Genomic DNA, 20,375 nt, shown 5'->3' with positions numbered 1-20,375 from the left:
GTCCCCATACAAGTATACTGATAGCTCGGAATTCTACTCATGGATCCTTTGGAAGTTTATGGACCTTTGAGTTCAGCCCATGGGTCCTATGAAATGAAGGAGTCGCAACATTGCCTAGGGCCCCAATCACTGCTCAAGGAAATATCTACCAACCTGTCCTTACTGCCTTAAGATGTTGAGAGAGAAAAAGCCTTTACTACACATGTGCTACTATGCATTTTAGAGTCATTTGTACTGGCAGCCCAGTCATTTGTACTGGCAGCCCATGTGCTACTATGCATTTTAGAGTCATTTGTACTGGCAGCCCAGTACTCCCTAGTACCTTTGTCAATTAATTATGATATTGTTACTTTTTTCATTTTTTCCTTCATCATCTACTTTTGGGTAAAATTTCAGCTTACCTTTGTGTTAAATTCCATATATGTTTCTGCTATACTAGAGCACCCATCCTATTCCATTAACAACTAACCCACTAACTTAATATGTATTAAAGATGTATGGAGACTATATTTTCCAGTGATTTTTACTTTATTTTTTCCCTTTAGTTTTCAGTTTTATACCCCAGATGGTTGCCAGCTGGATCTCTATGAATAAATTGCAAATGACCAATAATGATAAATATTTGTAAGGCTGCTGTTCCTGAACGATTTTTAAGCATGTTAATGGACTTGTTTTCAAACAACAACCATCTCATTGTGGGGGCAACAGATCATCTAATATGCCATTGCCAGAAATATCTCCCTCAAATCTCCCTGAAACATCTCCCTAGACATTCTGTGTCTAGGCAAAGCTACCAGATGGATTTGTGTTGGCAGAAATTAACCTAGCTACAGTACAGTATTAAACTCTCTCTCTCTCTATATATATATTTTTTTGGTCATGGACATAAAAATAAATAATGGCACAAATGCTAGAAAAACAAAGTCTGGTTCATGATTTTACAATCTTTTTTAAAACTTAATTTAAAAATGAGCCAGTGGTGTTAACTTTTAACCCAACTAGCCAGATTCCACTATGACAAAATGAATTTTGAAGACAACTGTCTTGCAAAAAGATCATGCCATTTTTAGGCCTATCTATCATGGCTGGTTGGAATTCAGTATATAAGTTCCTTTTAAAAGATTTATTTATTTATTTTTAGGGATAGGGGAGGGGCAGAAGGAGAGGGAGAAATAGAATCTTGAGCAGGCTCCCCGCTGAGCATGAAGCCCAGTGCAGGGCTCCACGCAGGGCTCAATCTCACCACCCTGAGATCATGACCTGATCTGAAATCAAGAGTCCATTCCTTAACTGACTGAGCCTCCTAGGTGCCCTTTTAAGTTGCTTTTAAATGGAAGCAATTTAACATAACATTTTCTCACTGAACTACAGTATTTCCCTTAATTGCTCAAGAGAAGGTTCATGAAGCAAAACAGAGCACTGTAGGGCAACCAGGAAAAAAGAAAAAAGAAAGAAACTCAAAAATTCTTTCTGAAAGCAAATATCCCCCTTGAAAGTCATTTAGAATTGGGTTTATCAAAGAACATGCTTTAGTAATAGATATTTTATTCTTTGTTGGACTTTTGACATCTGATTTATAAGAACCACATATTAAAAACATCTTTTCTTAGATTTTGAGTTCTTAACTCAAGATCTTCCACAATTCAAATAAAATTCAGTAATATAAATTTTAAAGTTTATTATAAAAGTAAAGCTTATTGTACAAATTTTATTAAATGCAGAAAAGCGAAGGGAAAAAATTGTTTAAAAATAACCTATAACAAATAATTTTTAATTTTTTTTTAAGCAATTCTTACTAGGATTAACAGATAAGAGACACCCTTGTCTTCTTAAAGTTTTCCAAAGAAGCTTTGTTTTTATTGTATTTTCTTTCTTTGGAATCTTCACAGGGACAAAGCCTATATTATTTCTGCCCTGAAGTTTAGTGATTGTTTTCCTGAAAAGCTAGAGCTGAGCAGTCATAAAACCTTTGTCATTTTGGAGCCAGACTCCTATCATTGCCCTAGTTTATTAGTCAGGATGTTGTTATTGTAGAGGAGAGGCCTAAGCAAACATGAGGAAGGCCTCTATCTAAAAACTCACCAATACTGGCCTTGTTTTCGGTTTGTGAATATTGAACAAAATTACTATCACAGTATGTGCTGCACAGTAGATGCTTAATAAATATCATTTCCATTTACTCCGTTCATACCAACTCTGTCCCCAATCCTTAATGCCAAGAATTATTCTATTTGCTATTCAAATTGACCCTTTTTTACTTTTCTAGAGGAGCAAAGAAAGCTAGTTACCTAGCCAGATTTCTTCAAATATTTTTTTAAAGATTTTATTTATTTACTTGAGAGAGAATGAGAGAGAGAGAGAGAGAGAGCGCATGAGATGGGTTCCCCACCAAGCAGGGAACCCAATGCGGGACTCAAACTCCAGGATCATTACCTGAGTCAAAGGCAGTTACTTAACCAACTGAGCCACCCAGGTTCCCTCTTCAAATATTTTTAAGTAACTTGCCCAATTGTATCTTGAACTTAAGACTCACCCCCCCCCCCACTTTTTAGTCATTTCAATAGGATCAATTTTCTTAATTTTGTAGCTTTTTGATTTATTTTTATTTATTTATTTTTAACTTCTTAACCATTGCCAGGGTATAAAATGAGTTGATATCTGGTTGCTCTATCTTAAGATAGACTTATTCACTTGTGGCTTTGTTTCCACAGTTCAAGCAGTTTTTCTTTGGCTCCTTTCATGTGTTTTCTTCTTTAGATAGCATTTAGTAAGGAATTATGACTTCATTAAAAGGTTCTTTATATTTTTAACTTACATGGAAAACTTATTCTAAATCAAATATATCAAATATATAGTACTATAAGTGAAGTAAACTCATGACGAATTTCTTATGAGCATGTTTTATCTGTAATGGCTATAGTTCTATGAACACTAAAAATCTAACTTTATGATATAATCAAATACCATATTACATTACTTTTATGATGCATATTTTTATATATTTTAACAACTCTGAAACTGACATTTATATAATAATTGATGAACACTATTAATGTGCAGGATTTTTTTTTCTTTCTTATTGGTACTAAAATAATAGAGCATCTTAAAACTGGCTTTTAAGATTTGATGGAAATGCTATAAACAATTTTTTTATAGAATGAAGGATAATATTTGTTTCTAGGGTAAGCAAGATTTGTTAAATATGAGACATAATATTAGAAATAAGGTAGTCAAGGGAAGCCTCATCCATGAAAAAAAGAAAAAGAAAAAAGTCCATGCTGCATCGAAATCAGTTACAAAGTGATTATAGATGCATATTCTCATTATAAGATTTTTCACTAGTTCATTGTAAAAGAAAATTCAAAAGCAGTTTTCTTTATAAATGGTTAAATGGTGGAGAGTAAAACTGTTGGGTGTCTAATAATGCTTGTAGAACATTCAAGGTAAATGGATTCAAGGTAAAATGAGTATGACTCTGTATAAGATCATATAACTTATGCTGGAAGGCACAGCCATTTTCAAAGATGGCTAGAATTTTGCTTATGACCTGGATTTATCTCAAGACTCCCAGGAACCTTAAAGCTTAGACTAAGATTTATTCCCCTCCCATACATTTGTTCTTGAAATCGTGTCAGTTTCATGAAGCAAGAGTCAGGCATTTCTATCAACTGAGCATGACCAAATGTTTGGAGATGCACAGAAAGTTCAGTTGTGCCACTGATCATTTATTACCTATCTTGATAAAAAAAATGTGCTGATTAACAGATATGGCATCACAGTTCATCCAGCTGACTTTATCTACTTTTCAAAATTCAATCATTTTTTTTTTTTTTGACATTAGCACAACTGTTTATCTCTGGAAAGCTGAAAGGCATACTTTCCATTCAGGTAATTCATATGTTTACAACTGAGCCAGGCTCTCAGAGAGATTATTTAATTCTGTTTTCTGTCCCACACTTCTCCTGCTATTGTACATACCCTTAGTGCCTTACTTTTCTAACCCTTTAAACATTCAGCTTTCAGTTAATGTGCACCTAAATCCATCCTTGAGCTTGAATAAGGATGTGATGCCAAATGGTCCCCTTGGACCAGTGAGTCAACCATTTTTGGCCATTTTGTTACCTGTCCCACAATGTCTTTTCTTTTCTTACATCACTAATACATATACTGACCTGAAGCCCTCCCACAGATGTTCATTCCACATTTATCCCTGTGTAGCACACCATTTGTGGCCCACATCTTGAAACTACTTAGATTTCCTTAATTTAAGTAGTCTTGTGATATACGCAATGAGTGGCTCAGGTAAGATCTAGCCTGATAATCCCCAACACTGAGAAAGCCCTGTAGGCAGGGAGAAGTGGTAATATTATTACTTATCTAGTGCCTTAATCAAATATCTGAAAAAGGAAATTTGAAATGAAAGAAAACATTAATACTTAATATATACCAAGTAAAATTATATCATGTGTCATTCATCTAGTAAGACCATTTAATCATGGCTTGGAGACTATGAAGTTTCTAAATTTGTTTCTTTATTTATGGGTAATAGAAAGCTATTCAGATAAACAAATAGACATGTAGATGTACATATGTTAGAATATATATTCTATTACCTAGAATAGGACACATGGGAACTATCAATCAAGTTGAATAAAATAGAAACAACACTTGAGGTGAGGCTGATCTAATATTATCTGTATTTTATTTATTTTTTAAAAATTCTTTAAATTCCATTTATTTAACATATACTGTTATTAGTTTCAGGGATGGAATTTAATACACAGTGCTCATTACATCAAATGTCCTCCTTAATGCCCATCACCCAATTATCCCTTCTCCCCACCCACCTCCCCTCCAGCAACCCTGTTTGTTCAGCGTCTCTTATGGTTTGCCTTCCTCTTTATTTTCATTTTATTTTATTTTTCCTTTCCTGCCCTTATTTTAGCTGTTCATGTGTGTAAATACAGCTGTGGAAAGAAGGTGGTTTTTGAAGCCGGATGGATCTTTGATAAAATCTGAATTATTTTAATATTATTTATATTTAATAATATTTATTAATATTATTTATTTTAATATTATTTAAAATTACTTACATTTGATACTATTTAATATTATTTAAATTTTAATATTATGTAAATCTCATATAAAATGTGATTTATTTATTTTGGCAAAATACTCTACCTCTCCAAACTTCAATTTCCTTACTGTTAAAATTAGGACTATATACTAAACGTTATACAGTTTTGTTCTAATGCATGGATGTGCTCATAAAAATCACTATGCTATGCAAAATCACACAATAAAGACCACAGGTTTTATGGAAAAATAGGATTGCAGTATGATACTCAAAAACGTCATCAGTTACACATGAAAAAAAAAAAAAGGAACCAACCTAACAAAAACGGTAGCAGAGATGGCTAAGAAATACATAAACACTATAATTAATACAGTATTTTATCTTAAAAATACCTAAAGTATACTTTAGGAAGTAGATGTCAGGAGACTTGTGAGTTGTTAGTTATTGTGACGTTGGTAGAAGGACAGCTTCTAAGATTAAATGGACAGTTGTAAGATGAGAAGTAGATGTGTGTGAACTGAAGTAGCTGGCAGGTGTTTGAGGTGCTTGTATGTGTCAGTATTTTTACCTCTTAGTGTGTCCTGCAGGCAAAATTGCACATAAGCGTATTTTGTCCTTTGTCTTTTTTGACCTCACACACTTGAAACACTTGTCTCTCTTGGTGTGGTAGTCAGCCTCCAGGATGGTCCCCAATGATCTCCACCTCCTGGTATTCACACCCTTGTGTAGTCTCCTTCCACACTGTACCTGGGGTTGGTCCAAATGAAGTATGGCAGAGCGATGGTGTGTCACTTCTGAGATTAGGTTATAATAGACTGTAGCTTCTGTCTTGGGCTCACCTTGGATCATTTACTCTGGTGGTGGGTGGGTGGTGAGGAGCCAGCTACTACGCAAAGGGACACTTGGGCATCCTATGGAAAAGTCCAGGCAATGAGGAACTGAGGTCTCCTGCCAACAACCCTGACTGATCTTGGAGTGAATCCACAGACTTCAGATGACTGCAGTCTTAGCTGGCAGATCAAGACCTTAAGCTAGAACCATCCAGATGACCGCTCCCAGATTCCTGACCCATAGACACTGTGAAAAAATAAGTGTTTTAAGCTATTAGATGTTGGGGTCATTTGTTATGCAGCAATAGATAACTAATACACTTGATTTCACTATTCCCTACTTCACCAGCTATTTTTTTTTAGATTTATTTATTTTTTGAGAGAGAGAGAGAGAGAACATGAGTGAGAGAGGCAGAGAGAACCCCAAACTCAGTGCAGTCTTATTCTATGACCCCGAGATCATGACTTGAGCTGAAACCAAGAGTCAGTCACTCAACTGACTGCACTATCCAGGTGCCCCATTATAGGCTGTTTTTCTGAGTCTCCTTTACTGGCTCCTCCTCCTCTTTTAACAAATCTCTGGATGTTGGGATTCTTAAGGGCTCAGTCCCAGGTCATCTCTTGTCTCTATCTTTTATCCTGTGATTTTAAGTATCATCTTTATACTTTATCTCTCAAGCCAGAACACTCCTTTGAATTGCAAACACACATGTTCAAATTCTCACCTTGCCTCTCTACTTGGATGTTTCACACATATCTCAAACCTAACATTAAAATGGAGTGCTTGTGTGGCTCAGTCAGTTAAGTGTCTGACTTCTTGGTTTCACTCAGATTATGATTTCAGGGTCGTGAGATCCAGTCCTACATCTAGCTCTGCATGGAGTTTGTTTGAGGTGCTCCCCTCTCCTTCTCCCACTGCCCCTCACCCTGCTCTCATGAGCTTTTCCTCTCTAAAACAAATACATAAAATTAAAAAAAAAATGGAATTAGTGATTTCCTTCCCATTTCACAACATGTTCATTCCTTCCTATCCTATCGTTTTCTCCAATCTTCCCAATTATTGTAACAGTACCAAAATGCACCCAGTTAATCAGGGCCACGATCTAGTTAGCAACACTATTTCCCCCCTTTCTCTAAACTCCTAATCCATTCCATGAGGAAGACCTGTCAATGCCATTTCTAAAATATATTTACAATTTTTCCTTTTCTCAGCATGATCATTACCTCACTTAAATTACTAAACAACATCCTAACTGATCTCTTGCCCAGTGTCAACCATTTCTCACATAGCAGCTTAAAGATCTTTCTTAAATAGATGTCATACCTCTGATTAAAACCTTTCAACAACTTTCCACTCCCCCTCCCCCCATGCACAATAGTAGAGTTATATTGAGCTATCAAAGTTTAGGTTTTTTTCTTTTAATATAGTTCACCCATTCAACAAATACTGAGCACCTACAAAATGCTTGGGACTTGTCGGTGCACCACATAGGCCAAAGATTACTTTTTCCACATTGGGATGGTGGTGGTGGTAGGGTTAGGGGCAGGCTGTACAGCAAGAGAAAAATGAGAATTTATTCCATGAAAATGAGTTTTTTTTTTTTTTTTAATTGAGCTGGCAAATCGGATTGTGAGAGAATGCCCTAAGCACAGTGTTAAATTCACAACTAGGGCCCAACACTGGATTTAATTGACACAAGATGCTTTGCTAATTATAAGTTTGAAATCCTTTAAGGTAGTTTAAGTCCCTAAACATCAAAGTAATAACGGTTTCAGGGCCTAAGGAAGAAAGTGCAGCCCAGACAAGTATTAATAGAAAATGCACGATGGCTTTTATTTGAAATTCTGTCCCAATCAAACGCGGCTTGCCTATTTATAATCTGACTTATATTTCTGGCAGACCAAGCTATATTGGGCTGTTTCTCAGCCGGCACAAATGATCTTATGCTTCATGCTCTGTATTATTTTTATGCCTACGCCAACATTCCAGGGTGCCTAAGTGGTAATGCTTTAGCAGCGTCGGGAGGAAAGGAGCACCGGCTTCTGATGCAAAGCAGGACAGCCCAAGCTGCTCGGAGCTCTGTGGTTCGAACTCTGTTACGGGTAACAGAGTTGGTCTGACGCTACTCTGGAAGGGGACTTAGCTCGTGGCCATTTTTCAACAATCGAAGTGCGTTTGGCACATTTTACATCAAAGCAAAAGCGACACTTCCAAGTTTCCAGTTAAGGCGTCCGAGAAGAAACTCGGCGCTTGCTGGCGAAGGGAGACTCGGTGTGCCAACAGCCCTCTAGCCTCCTTGTCTTTCCTCGGCGTCAGACTGGCTTTCTGCTTTTGGTCCGCGTCGGCGCCACAGTATGAATAGACCAAACAAGCAACAAGCGCGGCCGACAGAGAGGTCCACGGAGCACCTTCAAAGCTAGGTAGAGACTCCCGCGAATTCCACCGTGTGGCCAGGAGACCTCACGGCCTAACAAAACACCCCGCCCACCATCTACTGTCACCACTTCCGAGGCGGCAGCTCTAGGCCGGAGGGCGGAGCCACCAGATCATCGCGCGAGACCTACCACGAGACTTCCCAGAAAGCCTCCGGCAACATCTTAATAGCTGGGGAGCCAGTTTAGGGCGGAAGGGTGGGCGGGGCTAGTCCAGATATTTAGCGGCACTGGCGGCCACGCCCCAAATCGGAAGTGACGGAGGCGGGCTAGCGCGTCGAAGATACCTCTATGGTTTTCTCCCGTTCTTGAGTCGGGAAATGGCCGCTGTGTAGTTACAACGGAGATAAGTCCCGGGAACGGTGCTTTCGGCTTTTCAGGTAGGCCTCATGCTGCATTCAAATCACTCGAAGGGCAGCAAATCCCGAGGATGAGTGAATATTGTTGAATCTTTTGTGGGTAGTGACGGGTTGGCGGCTACAGGAGGACCCAGGAGACCCTTTCGCCGTTATTTATGCGTTTCTCCCATCAAATTCCCTCAGGTTTTCGGGGCACTACAGGTCGGAAAGGTGGGGGGTGGGGTGAGCAGCGAGAACGGTGCGCGCGCGCGGTTACGAACCTGGCTCGAAACCCAGAGACCGCGCGGCCTTCCCGTGCGCGTGCGCATACCTCCCTCTTCCACCCTTCCCCCATTTCCTCGGCCCGGACTCTTGCGCGCGCCCGACTGAAAGCTCGCCCGGCGCACGCGCGCTTCCTCCGTTCTCCGCCTACGGCTGCTGAGGCCGCTGGAGGTGCAGCTTGTGTTCGCTTCTCATTGGCTGGGAGCGCCACCTTTCTTCCAGGCTTTGGGGCTTTCACAAAACAACTATGACCTGAAGCAAAGTGCGTTGGGTAGGTTGACCCGTTTTCACGTGGTCTTTAAATTCCTTTTTTCCGGCTTCACGCTACTCGTCGGCTTAGGCCCCGTTTTTTTTGTTTTTTGATTTTTTTTTTTTTTTTTTTTTTTTTGTTACTAAGAACGTGTTCTGTTGTCCCTCGTCTCTGACGCGGATAGCCGCCTCCGGCGTCGCGGGATGGTTTTCTCCGAGGTTAATCTCGGATCCCCCTGGCAACCCACTTTGTTTTGAAGCGAACGTGTGCGCTCGACTCTGAGTTGTGCCTGGTTACCGGTTCCTAGCCTAGAGAGCAGGCCTTAGCTGATGGATCGAAGAGTAGCCTTGTTGTTTCTCCCCCGCCCCCTTACCCGGGCCCAAAAGGCAGTCTTTGAGTAGTACCCGCGAGACCACATCCTTTTGGCAAGTGATTCAGGTCTTTATTTCGAGTCAGATATTGAAACCATGATATGACAGTGGGGGTAGTTGGGGGGGGGGAGTGGCGAGTTAAGGTTAGGGACTTGGCCCTCACTTTAAGTCCGTAAGTTGGCTTTCTTCACATTAAGATTTATCTTATCAGAATCAAGCAGTAGTAGTAACAACCACTTTCCTATGTCAGTTTTTTTTTTTTTAACGTTTTAGGCTGAAAAAAAGGCTAAAGTTGAAAGTAGATGTGACCAAAACTAACGTAAAGAGATTAGTTACTTAAGACACATGTTATTGGAGCAGTGCCTTTTAATTTATTGTGGATATTAAAAAGGAAACCAGAATTCCTTAATCCTCGTGTAAATTCTCGTTCCAGTTACACTCTAGTTGGAATGGTTGGGCTAATGTTTCGACAGTAGAGATTCATTACATAGGAAAAACCGCTACAAGTTTATCAGCATTTTTATGTGATTCTAGCCAATTTAGGGTAAATAATTCTATAAGAAGTATTATGTGTCTAAAATAACTCATGGTGAACAACCCAAAGTTTATGTACTGATGGCTCATAGCCATTTTGTTTTAAGGATACCGTGTTTTCACTAACGTTGTGGTAATAAACATTGGAATCCCCCTTCATTCAGATAATTGGTAGCCTAGGAGATTTTTCTTTTTTTGTAAGAACAATAATATTTTAGGACTCAAGAGACAGATCTCTGAAAACCACCTGAAAGACTTAGGTATACGTGAGTTTATTGAATTCATCTACCTCTATTAGATAACTGTGTGATGAGAAGACTTGTAGAAATAAAGTCTTTTCAGTTCTGTATAGAACTTTGGATAGGGAGTTTCCAGAAACTACATTCAAAATCCTTAGTTGAACACTAGCTGAATTCTTTGTAATTTACACTGATTTATTAATGAACAAAGATGTAGATAAGGGAATCAGGAAGCACAGTATATCTCTGGATAGTAAGTATAAATGTTTACGTTACACTTTTAGGTTATGAATTTGTTCCTTCTTCACATCCAGATTCTTAGACAGTGGTCATTTAGTGTTATCTCAGAATCTTTTTTTTCTTTTTTTTTTTTTTTAAAGATTTTATTTATTTGACAAACAGAGATCACAAGCAGGCAGAGAGGCAGGCAGAGAGAGAGGAGGAAGCAGGCTCCCTGCTGAGCAGAAAGCCGATCCGGGGCTCGATCCCAGGACTCTGAGATCCTGACCCCACGAAGGCAGTGGCTTAACCCACTGAGCCACCCAGGCGCCCCTGTTATCTCAGAATCTTAAACATTAATGTTTTATTTGACTCCAGGACAGAAAAAAAATAATCTAGAAACATTAAGGTAGTAATAATTCTCATCTACATTTGTGTATTATTTTGTGGAGTTCTCAAACTTGATCCAGTATTTCTACACTTAGGTAGACACCAAAAAGGTATAGCATTTTAAGGCCACATGAGCCAAGGTGTGGCTCAGTCTGGTCTAGAATGCAGGCATTTTTCTCAGTCCCTTGCTGGTTTTGTTTTGTTTTGTTTTAAAGCTGGATGACAGGCTGGGCAAAACTTGTGACTAAACCTGTCATTTTTCAAAAGTTTTTAATTATGGAAATTTTCAAGGACAAAAGAGAAACAATAGTGAGCTCCTGTGCTCTCATCATACAGGTTTAGTAATTGTCAGCATTTACCAATTTTAAATTATTTAAAATTTAAATTATTTAAAATTTCACTCCCCCTTTTTGGGGAGTATTGTATTTTTATTTTAAAGATTTTATTTATTTGAGAGTGTGAATGAAAGAGCGAGCCTGAGGGGCAGAGGGAGAGGGCGAAGTAGACTCCCTGCTGAAGGCTCAATTCGCAGGACCTTGGGATAATGACCTCAGTGAAAGATGCTCAACTGATTGAGTCACCCAGGTGTTTCTTTTCGGAGTATTAAAAAGCAAAATTCCAGTCATTTTATTATGCATTTATAATGCTGATTAATTTTCTATTGGAATTACTTATTCTTAAAAGAATCATTTGAAGCAAGATTAGATGACCTGCAGGAAAAACGGTCACAAACCAGTTACCAATAATGATAGCTGATGTTTGAATGTACCGTGTGCAAAATGCTGTTTACATTCATTAGTTCATGTAACCTTAAACCTGTAAGTACCATTACTGATAGCATTGTTTTATATCTGTGGAAATTGAAGCTGAAAGAGATTAAGGTAGTAACTTTTCCAGTGGTGAGCACCTAGTTAATGGTCAAGTCAGGATTTTTGAACCTAGTCTGTTGTAATAATAGTATTAGGATATTATTTTTAGGATTATTAAAGATGTGAATAGCAGTGATTGTTTACAGAAGTCTGGAAGCCAAACTCCCTGAATCTGCTAAAATGAAAACTTGGCTCAAATATGCTTGATAGGGTAATCTAAAGAAACCATTTTGGGGGGCTTGAGCTTGAGTATTTTGTTGAACTCTGTTCTTTTCATCACTTGTGTTCTAGCTGATCATAATGTATTCTTGCATAAAAGACTTTCTTAACAAGAAATAATAAATATGGCCTGATTTATTCTCTTAGTGTTTCTCACTGGTTGGTGAATCAATTGGATAAAAACATACACAGCAATTTATTCCCTCTCTTTTTACACTTTTTTTTTTTTTTAACAGTCTCTTAGTAAGCAGTCTTGGTTGTAATAAAGGGAAGATTGATTTGGCATTTTGAATTCTATATATAGGTTATGGCCACATCAAGCACCTGTCAGGGCACTGGAGAGAGTGCAGGAACTGGAATCAAGAGATCTGGGTCAAATTCTGGATTAACCATTTGTACTCTAACCATGGGCAACCTGAAAGGGCAAAGAAATCTCTTCTTTACTGTCCCAAACTTGGACATCTCCCAGATGCTTGAGCCCAAAACAGACTTCAGGGACACTGTCGAAGTGCCCCGCTCTCTTCCCTCCCGCCTTCTCTCTGCTCCCCACCAGCAACCTATGAACAAGTGCTATTGACAGCACTTCTACATCTGATTCTCACTTTGCCTCTTTTTTCCAACTTCATTGCTACTACTTTTCCAGGTAACCATTATATTGAATCTCAACCTTCTAATTTATCTCCTTGTTGTCCTCTCCGTATTGTCCATGCTAGGCACAGCCCCATTTTAAAATGTAAATCTGGTGGTGACTTCCCTGATTGTTGCAGAGCCTTCCCATTGCCGTTATAATAAAATCTACTCTTTTTTTCTATTCTGGCCTGCTTTCTAGATGCAATTTGATCTGGTCCATTCCTGCCTGTTCACCTTAACTCCTATACTCTCCATGATCAGAGTGCCTCAACTTTATTACTGGTCTTTCTGTCCTGAATTTGCAAAGTTTGTGTCTTCGGTCTAGAATGCTCTTCTTTCTGTGTAACTTTGCAGTGTACCTTGTCTTTAGCTTTAATGTTTAATGTTAACTTCTTAAGGCCCAGAGACCCACCTTTGTAGTCTTCTCTCCACCTCTTAACATATCATCTTGTAGGGTATTTCCCTTCTCTCTTTCCTTCCCTTTAACGTAAGCTCCAAGAGAGTAGGCAACTTAATGTCTCACTTGAAGTACAGTATTTCCAGTGCTAGGATAATAGTGCCTGGCATGTTATAGGCATTTTGTAAATTCAGAAGAATTCTGAAACCTTACAGTTTTCTTCATTTGAGAGATGGGTTAACATGTAGCTTATGAATTTGAGGATTAAATGTGATGATTTTATTTAAAGTCGCCTAGTAGTTCTTAGCACTTGGTTGGTATTCAGGTGTTTTTGGCTATGATTTGTTGATTTTTATTCCTGTTTAGTTGGCTTTGGAGAGCAAGCACCTCTTTCATAGTCCCGTTTCCCATTAAAACCTAGCATAGTGCTTTTTAAAAACATAGACTTATTTAAAAAATATTAGAGTTGATTATGGTCTTTGTACTAACTATATTAAATATCATTAATGTTATTAAATGTTAAATATATTTTGCGTTAAATATATATTATTAAATATTGTTAAATATGTTATGCATCTCACTTCACATATGTTCTTAGGAGTTTTTTTTATAGATACTTAACCATATTTATAGATCGTGAACAAGAAAGTGTTTCTACTAGTATAACCTACAGCGCCTCCTCTCTTTGTTATTTCTAGTGTCTATTTTTTTGGAATTTCAGAAGTCATGATTTGAAGTAAAGAGGGACTTGGCAGTTGGTTTTTCTTTGGATATGTGGAAATTAAAATTAGCTTTTAAGAATTGGTTAGGGGAAGTGTTGGATAAAATGAGCCTTGTATCATTTCCAGCAGTGGATTGGCAGTGTTGAAATTCTAGGTCCAGAATAAAGTTTTAGAACAGTGAATCAGTATAGAAGATTAATTTTTTTCTGCTCCCTTGGGGAGATTTGATATTTTTTAAAAACTAAACATTCATGCACTTTAGGAATTCTTTTGTTTCTGTATGTATGGTCTTTTTGTTTTTATTTTTTATCTTAGTATGTTTCCCTTAATTAGTAGTTCCTATTCTTCCTAGTTTGAACCTTACATCTCTTAATCTCCCCAACTGTAGGATCATGGGTATATAGGGACAACGTTCTTGATTCACCAGTTTAATCTTAACATTTCTTTTCCTTTGTATTTCCAATTTTATTGCAATTTTTATTGGATCTTCATTAAGAGTCACAGATTTTCACATTTATGTGTATTTTTTTTCCATTTATAATGGTCTATGAATTCCTCAAGGTTAGGCATGTATTAATCTTCTGTTCGTTAGTTTCTGCTCCCCCAGTGGTTTTTGACTATCCTTTGCATGTAATTGGTGATCAATCACTGAATGTTACTTATAAGGCTAACCTGTTGGGTGTTGTTAACTGGTTAAAATTTGGGCAAAATTTTAATTTATTTGCATAATAATGGTAAATTGGGAAGAGTATTGGCTTTCATTAGATATTCGTTTCATTTATGGCCTGTTTTTTTATTGGAATGTCTGAACATGTATCAGAATGCTTTCAGGCACTGAACTTAGAGTTTTAAAAACCAGTTTCAGATGAAACTAAACTGTAGAAAGAAAGTAATGCAGAGAGAATAAAGAAAAGTAGCAGAGCATTAAAAATAAACTGGTACTTAGGTAAGTTATAGGTATAGGATTATGAATACTAACTACTGATAGATCACACATTTAGATATTCCAAGAATACCGTATTTGGCATTATATTAGCCACTTTGAAATTTTTTCTTCCTTTTTTAAAGATTTTATTTATTTGACAGAGAGGGGGAACACAAGCAGGGGGAGAGGGAGAGAGAGAAGCAAGCTCCCCACTGAGTGGGGAGCCTCATGTAGGGCTCCATCCCAGGACCCTGGGATCATGACCTGAACCCAAGGCAGACAGATGCTTAACAACTGAGCGCCTGAGTAGATCCAGGCGCCCCACTTTGAAATTTTCTGGTAGGATAGCAGCACAATTTCTGTTTTCTAAAGCTCACGTTACTAAAATGAGAATTCAGGTATTTAAATTAAAAAGTAAAATGCTGTCAGTTTCATGGTGTACATCTGCATTCTGATTAAAACAAAAACTATTTCTTAAGCTTTTATGGTTAAAAGTTTATTTCCTAAATGAGTTTCCCTTTCCCTGAAATCATTAGTGCTTTTATTAAGAGTTGATTTCAGGGGCACCTGGGTGGCTCAGTGGGTTAAGCCGCTGCCTTTGGCTCAGGTCATGATCTCAGGGTCCTGGGATCGAGTCCCGCATCAGGCTCTCTGCTCAGCAGGGAGCCTGCTTCCCTCTCTCTCACTCTCTGCCTGCCTCTCTGCCTACTTGTGATCTCTCTCTGTCAGATAAATAAATGAAATCTTTAAAAAAAAAAAAAAGTTGATTTCAGTGCCAGTATAATTCATTGTTGTGAACTGTGGTTGTTTAATTTACCATAAATCAATTCGTATTTTTTTTCCTTTGCTAGGAATTTGAATTAGAGTTTAATTTCTCAGACCATTTTCTCCAGGAAGAACTTTACAGTATCTAAGAGACTTCATTTGATTGTTTAATCCTGCATAAAACTCAAGGTAAATAGCATTTGTTTTTCTAGTTTTCTAGTTTAGGTTTATTTGAGAAAATGCAATTACTTTAATTCATGAATCTGAGTGATTAAAAGTGATTTAGTGGGAAGCTTTTTTTGTTTGAGTTTGTTTTGGGGGTTTTTGTTTTTTTGTTTCGTTTCTTTTTGGTGGCTTACATGAAGTAAACCAGATTTTAAAAGCTTGAGGAAGAAGATTCTCTTCATCTCTTTTGGTTCTCTGTTGTGTGTCTCCTTCAGCTTTTATAAACACGTCAACTTAGACTCAGGCTAATAACTCTTTTTTCCTTATGCATATAAGAGGAATTCCATAAATTAACTTTTTAACACCCTTGCATTAGTGTATTAAGGTAATTAAAGTTGATTTTACATGTATTATTAGCTCATTTAGTCTTCACTACAACTCCAAGGAAGATACTGTTTTTATATGTTTCTTATTTAGAGAAGGTAGGGCTAATATTTGTCTTTAGGATAGTTATGTTTTATTTTGAAATATCTGAAACCTTGAATTTGTCATTTATGGTTTTCAATGAAGTATGTGCAGACATTATGTTGCTTCTTCTGTAATTCAACTCAATCTTAGTACTTTAAAATACTATTTTCATAATACTGACAGTTCTTAGGTAGGAGAAATTGGTCATATGGCAATTGTAGGCTATTAGAAGTTTAGTGAGTCCATTTTTATGGAAACAGTTATTTTGGTAATAAGTGGAAATTTGGAAGTACTTACAGCAGAAATACACTTGGGAGGCGTGTGTGTGGGTGTGTGTGTGTGTGGGGTGTGTGTGTGTGTGTGTAGTTTTGAGAAGAGTAGATCTTCTAAATTATTTAGTCCTGTTATTTCTGTACCCAGTGACGTTTAATTACTGCACTAGATATTAAGTAGTGTTTAGAAAAGTTTGAGTACTGGTGCCCAACTTTTCTTTTTTCTTGTACTTCCAGTATCTTTCTTCTAGTGTATCTTTTATCCTTTTTTATCTACTTCTTCTACTTTATCTACTTCTTCTAGTGTATCTTTTATCCTTTTTTATCTACTTACCAGAAAGCTACAGGGTGAATTAGCAATGTCACATAAGTCCATTTTCATGTGTAATCGTGTAGTGTTACATACACGGAGTGGTTAATTTAGTCCCATTTTAAGGCCATAAAGCATTTAGGATGATAGTCTGCTAGGTTTTTTCTTTTCTTTTCTTTCTTTTTTTTTTTTTTAGTATTCTATCACTTGTATTTTCTTTGTTTCAGTTTCCTTATCTGACCTTATTACTCTGGTACTGTTTATCTTTGTTATAAGACAGGTAGGCATTTGATTTGGGCAGGGAATAACATCTAACATGCTGCTATAGTCTTGTATTGCTCTTTCTGGCTTCTGTAATTGCTGACTTTTTGAATTGAGGCACATAGGTGGTGCAGTCCATAGAAATCTGTCTACAATATACAGTACCTGTCATGCAGGTGAAGATAGATAGGGATAATTGTCTTATTATTCATTTGAAAATGTTGATGAGAAATATCCTTTAAGAAACTTACATCTTGTAAAATTTAGTTCTTTCAAAATAAATAAGAATGTGGAACTTCTTTAATTGTGATTTTTGACTTTTTTGCTCTCTCATTGACTAGGAGAAAAGAAATGGGTCGCTCCAATTCTAGATCACATTCTTCAAGATCAAAGTCTAGATCACAGTCTAGTTCTCGATCAAGATCAAGATCACATTCTAGAAAGAAGAGATACAGGTGAATTACTGTGTTTTTAATTCTTTTAATAATGATGATCAGCAAATATTCATGGAGTGCTTACTGTGTTCAGACACAATGCTAAACTCACTAATATATTTTACCTCTTAACTCTGAAGTGGACCTATTCTTACCTTCATTTTAGAGTTGGAGAGATTGAGAATTGTTCAAGATACAATGTGGCAGGGCTTAGTTTTGATTTAAGTTAGTGCGACTTCAGAACTCAGATTCTTACATTGCATGTATGATTAATTTCTTTGAATTTAAAATGTTAAGAGATAATTGGGTAACACGAAAATTATTTGACAGTAAGCCATCTTTGTATATTAGTTCATAGTTTCTCATTATTTCCGATTCTAATGTCTCAGTATTATGTATGCATTTAGGCAGTAGTTTTTGACTGACGAATATTCTTCTATGTCTTTAAATATTCTTTTACTCTATTACTTTAAGTGCTTGTATAACTTTACTATAATTTGTTATTATGTTCTGTTGTTGGATATTTTTCTGTTTTCTCTGCCTTTGTTCCTCAAGCCTTTATTCTCTCAATGTATATCTTAGAAGTGAGGCTTTTTTCATTAAAAACAATAAACTTTACTTTTGTATAAATGAAAGGTTTTGTCTTTCAAATGTACATTTTTGTATGCTCAACCATAAGTATTTAGAATGGTAGAGTGGAATAGTTTATTTTTCTTGCATTGATATTTATTTCATTTTTAGTTCTAGGTCTCGTTCCAGGACATATTCAAGATCTCGTAGTAGAGATCGTATTTATTCTAGAGATTATCGCCGAGATTACAGAAATAATAGAGGAATGAGACGACCTTATGGGTACAGAGGAAGGGGCAGAGGGTATTATCAAGGAGGAGGAGGGAGATATCATCGAGGTGGTTATAGACCTGTCTGGAATAGAAGACACTCTAGGAGTCCTAGACGAGGTCGTTCACGTTCCAGGAGTCCAAAAAGAAGATCCGTTTCTTCTCAAAGATCCCGAAGCAGATCTCGCCGGTCATATAGATCTTCTAGGTCTCCAAGATCATCCTCTTCTCGTTCTTCATCCCCATATAGCAAATCTCCTGTCTCTAAAAGACGAGGGTCTCAGGAAAAACAAACCAAAAAAGCTGAAGGGGAGCCCCAAGAAGAGAGTCCTTTGAAAAGTAAATCGCAAGAGGAGCCGAAAGATACATTTGAACATGACCCATCTGAATCTATTGATGAGTTTAACAAATCATCAGCCACATCGGGTGATATTTGGCCTGGCCTTTCAGCTTATGATAATAGTCCCAGATCACCTCATAGTCCTTCACCGATTGCTACACCACCTAGTCAGAGTTCATCTTGCTCTGATGCCCCCATGCTTAGTACAGTCCACTCTGCAAAAAACACGCCCTCTCAGCATTCACATTCCATTCAGCATAGTCCTGAAAGGTCTGGGTCTGGTTCTGTTGGAAATGGATCTAGTCGATACAGTCCTTCTCAGAATAGTCCAATTCATCATATCCCTTCACGGAGAAGCCCTGCAAAGACAATCACACCACAGAATGCTCCAAGAGATGAGACTAGGGGACGTTCTTCATTTTATCCTGATGGTGGAGATCAGGAAACTGCAAAGACAGGAAAATTCTTAAAAAGGTAAGCATTAATGTATTTAGATTATAATATTAATATGTTTGTATTTCAAATTATGTTTGGATTTACAAGTCTTAAAATTGCACCATGATGTATAGTTAGCTGTTTTCACTCAAAATTCTTTATAATTTCAGGTTGTTTATACTTAATCTGGTTAACTTTGGAAATTAAGTGTTTTAATAGAAACTAATTTATATTTCTCTTTTTAATTTTACTCATTTTTAGTCAGTCCAGAATTAAGAATGTAAATAAGAAATTGAGTAGCATAAAGCACAACTGGGTTAACATGTAAGATCTTACAGAGGTGAATTTTGTGTTAGAGCATTGAAAGCTTATTTTGTTTTCTTCATTATAAGGTAACATATAAATAATGTAGTTATAGTACATATTCTTATATGTGTGATATTAATACATGCAGCTGCCACTTAATAAAACTATCTGATTATAGAAAAGATAGTGGTATTTCTTATTCTAGTAATGTTTGAAGCATACTTTGTTTAAATTCTGATTTCAAGCATTGCTAAAGAATTGCTAAAAAACTGAAAATTGGTTGCTAATGTAGTTTGATTGACTCTAAGAAATAGAACAGGCATGCTTTTTATGGAATAGGGCTGTACAAACTACAGTTAAATTGCTTGTTGCACTGATACAGTTTCTACTTAGTATTGCCAGGAATCATTTTCTGCAGCAAAGTATATATGAAATATTTTGTGATTCAGTTAGAGTATTTAAAGATTTTATTTATTTATTTGACAGACAGAGATCACAAGTTAGGCAGAGAGGCAGGCAGAGAGAGAGAGAGGAGGAAGCAGGCTCCCCACCAAGCAGAGAGCCCGATGGGGGGCTCGATCCCAGGACCCTGAGATCATGACCTGAGCTAAAGGCAGAGGCTTTAACCCACTGAGCCACCCAGGTGCCCCCAGTTAGAGTATTTAAATAATACTAAGTTCACTTTTGTGAACTCCCTTCTTTCAGTAGATTGTGTTACAGTCTGAAATTTTGAGTATAATTAATAGAATTCTGATAGATGAGTATACTCTTTATTAATGGTTTTTAGTCTCAAAAATTAAACAGTGTTGCATGCTATGGAAATTCTGGATAATTGGATTTGTTCGTGTAGAATTGTGGTGTATGACTAGAACAGGTTTTTGGGAAAGGCTTTTCTTTCTAAACTTCAGGTCTAATATGTAAATTTATTTAAAAACTCAGTGCATAAGTGCTGTATGGATGCTTTTAATGTTTTTTAGAAGTGGAATCTGAAGAAAGCACTTTTTCAGTAAGGTTTTTTTTTTTTTTTCTTTATTAGTGGTCCTGTGGTATTGGGA

At 37.1% G+C, this 20,375-nt stretch overlaps 1 protein-coding gene across 5 annotated transcripts in view; it reads left to right on the top strand.

Moving 5' to 3' along the window:
- The first annotated feature begins 8,498 nt into the window (after window positions 1–8,498).
- The window catches only part of BCLAF1 (BCL2 associated transcription factor 1), a 29,819-nt gene continuing 17,942 nt past the window's right edge, over window positions 8,499–20,375 (top strand). Inside the window, exons 1-4 of one of the 5 annotated variants that reach the window (XR_009404472.1) lie at window positions 8,499–8,720; window positions 15,577–15,679; window positions 17,308–17,421; window positions 18,142–19,053. Coding sequence is in view for 4 of the 5 variants with exons in the window: in XM_059400784.1 (XP_059256767.1) it covers window positions 17,318–17,421; window positions 18,142–19,053 (1,016 nt within the window). In the remaining variant the exon portion in view is untranslated. The remainder of the gene's footprint in view (window positions 8,721–15,576; window positions 15,680–17,307; window positions 17,422–18,141; window positions 19,054–20,375) is intronic. The other 4 variants (XM_059400785.1, XM_059400784.1, XM_059400783.1 and 1 more) reach the window with 4 other exon arrangements.

The sequence above is a fragment of the Mustela nigripes genome, chromosome 5 (genome assembly GCF_022355385.1).
Source record: "Mustela nigripes isolate SB6536 chromosome 5, MUSNIG.SB6536, whole genome shotgun sequence".
Taxonomy (NCBI): domain Eukaryota; kingdom Metazoa; phylum Chordata; class Mammalia; order Carnivora; family Mustelidae; genus Mustela; species Mustela nigripes.
Note: the sequence above shows the minus strand (reverse complement) of the source record. Positions and strands in the feature narration are given on the sequence as shown.